Below are 1,738 nucleotides of genomic sequence, written 5' to 3' on the forward strand. Positions count from 1 at the left end.
AGTTTTAAAATAAATCCAGATTAATAAGTATACTTAGTTTTAAAATCAAGCCAGAGTAACAAGTATACTTAGTTTTAAAATCAAGCCAGAGTAACAAGTATACTTAGTTTTAAAATCAAGCCAGATTAACAAGTATACTTAGTTTTAAAATCAAGCCAGATTAACAAGTATACTTAGTTTTAAAATCAAGCCATATTAACAAGTATACTTAGTTTTAAAATCAAGCCATATTAACAAGTATACTTAGTTTTAAAATCAAGCCAGATTAACAAGTATACTTAGTTTTACTCAAGCCAGATTAATAAGTGTACCTGTTTTAAATCAAACCAGAGTAATCTGTATACTATGTTTTAGACTCAAGCCAAAGTAATTAGTATACTATGCTTTAGACTCAAGCCAGAGTAATAAGTATACTATGCTTTAGACTCAAGCCAGAGTAATTATTTTACATAGTTTTTGAGTTTTTAAGAGTACTTAGTTTCAGTATTGGTAATGTGATTCTAGAGTCGTTTTTTTTTCTCTCTACAGATCAGTCTACGTCAGAACGAGTCCAACATGCTATGGAGCATATCAGTAAGCTACAGATTATTGTGAATTCGTTGTCTCACTTGCAGCTGGACGATCATGAATATGCTTATTTGAAGGCGATCGTTCTCTTCAGTCCAGGTTGTGCTAATTAAGAAAGTTTCCTGTTTCTTTTTTTTACAATTAACAGTTGTAACCTTTCTGTTATAAACATATAGTTTATGCTACAGATGAAACATCTTTAAATTTCTGTTACATATTTTGACATATTATGTATTATATTGCTTGTTTTCATGTGTATAATTTTACAGTCCATATTAACAGATTTTTTATTAAGAGAATGTTTCAGAGGTGAAATTCTGTCTTCATAAAATCATTTTTTTGTGTCTTTTAACCCCCTGGTGTTTTAAACTTGTAACTATGTCTTGCTAAAAGATTTTATTTTACCTTTAGTGCCCAGTAGTGAGAGTTTTTAATTTAAGATTGTAAACAAAAATATGAATTTTATGCCTTAGAAAAAGATTCTCACACGTTAAATTCATCAACAGACAACTTGTCTCATCCAAAGGCTCGCCAAGTTGAAAAGTTTCAAGAGCGAGCATATCAAGAAATGCACACCTATATTGACCAGACTTTTACAAAAAACAGTGACAGGTTTCCAAAACTTCTGTTACGGTAAGTATCTGATGTTGTTTTTGTATAACGGTAAGTATCTGATGTTGTTGTTTTTGTATAATGGTAAGTACCTGATGTTGTTGTTTTTGTGTAACAGTAAGTATCTGATGTTGTTGTTTTTGTATAACGGTATCTGATGTTGTTTTTGTATAACACACATTCATCAATTCTTTTCCCTTTTGTTTGTGAATTTCATCAAATTTTCAACAGAACAAATTGTTGAGGAAACATATTTTTTCTGTACAGATACAGTAGAAAACTACTTGAAAGCTACAACAATAACATTTTTGGTCATAAAAGAATAGACATAAAATATTATTATTATGATGATAAGCATCATAGAGAAAGAGATAACACTGACTGAAGAACCCAGAAACAAAGTATCCAGCTGTATATTTCAAATTAAAATAATCTTATAATTACCTGAAATTTGAAATTTATCTTAATGTACTACTTGATGTTTTGATCATATACACCTGGAAAAAAGTTAAGCACCCCCGTGTTTTTTTCAAGTGATTCAGATTCGACGTTCTTGTGA

At 29.7% G+C, this 1,738-nt stretch overlaps 1 protein-coding gene across 3 annotated transcripts in view; it reads left to right on the forward strand.

Moving 5' to 3' along the window:
* The first annotated feature begins 532 nt into the window (after positions 1-532).
* The window catches only part of LOC111083659 (nuclear receptor subfamily 2 group C member 1-like), a 13,851-nt gene continuing 12,645 nt past the window's right edge, over positions 533-1,738 (forward strand). For 2 of the 3 annotated variants that reach the window (XM_022380304.1, XM_022380306.1), the window contains exons 1-2: positions 533-666; positions 1,041-1,200. In XM_022380304.1, the coding sequence (XP_022236012.1) occupies positions 561-666; positions 1,041-1,200 (266 nt within the window). In that variant the 5' untranslated portion in view covers positions 533-560. The remainder of the gene's footprint in view (positions 667-1,040; positions 1,201-1,738) is intronic. The other variant, XM_022380305.1, reaches the window with a different exon arrangement.

The sequence above is a fragment of the Limulus polyphemus genome, unplaced genomic scaffold (assembly GCF_000517525.1).
Source record: "Limulus polyphemus unplaced genomic scaffold, Limulus_polyphemus-2.1.2 Scaffold10566, whole genome shotgun sequence".
Classification (NCBI taxonomy): domain Eukaryota; kingdom Metazoa; phylum Arthropoda; class Merostomata; order Xiphosura; family Limulidae; genus Limulus; species Limulus polyphemus.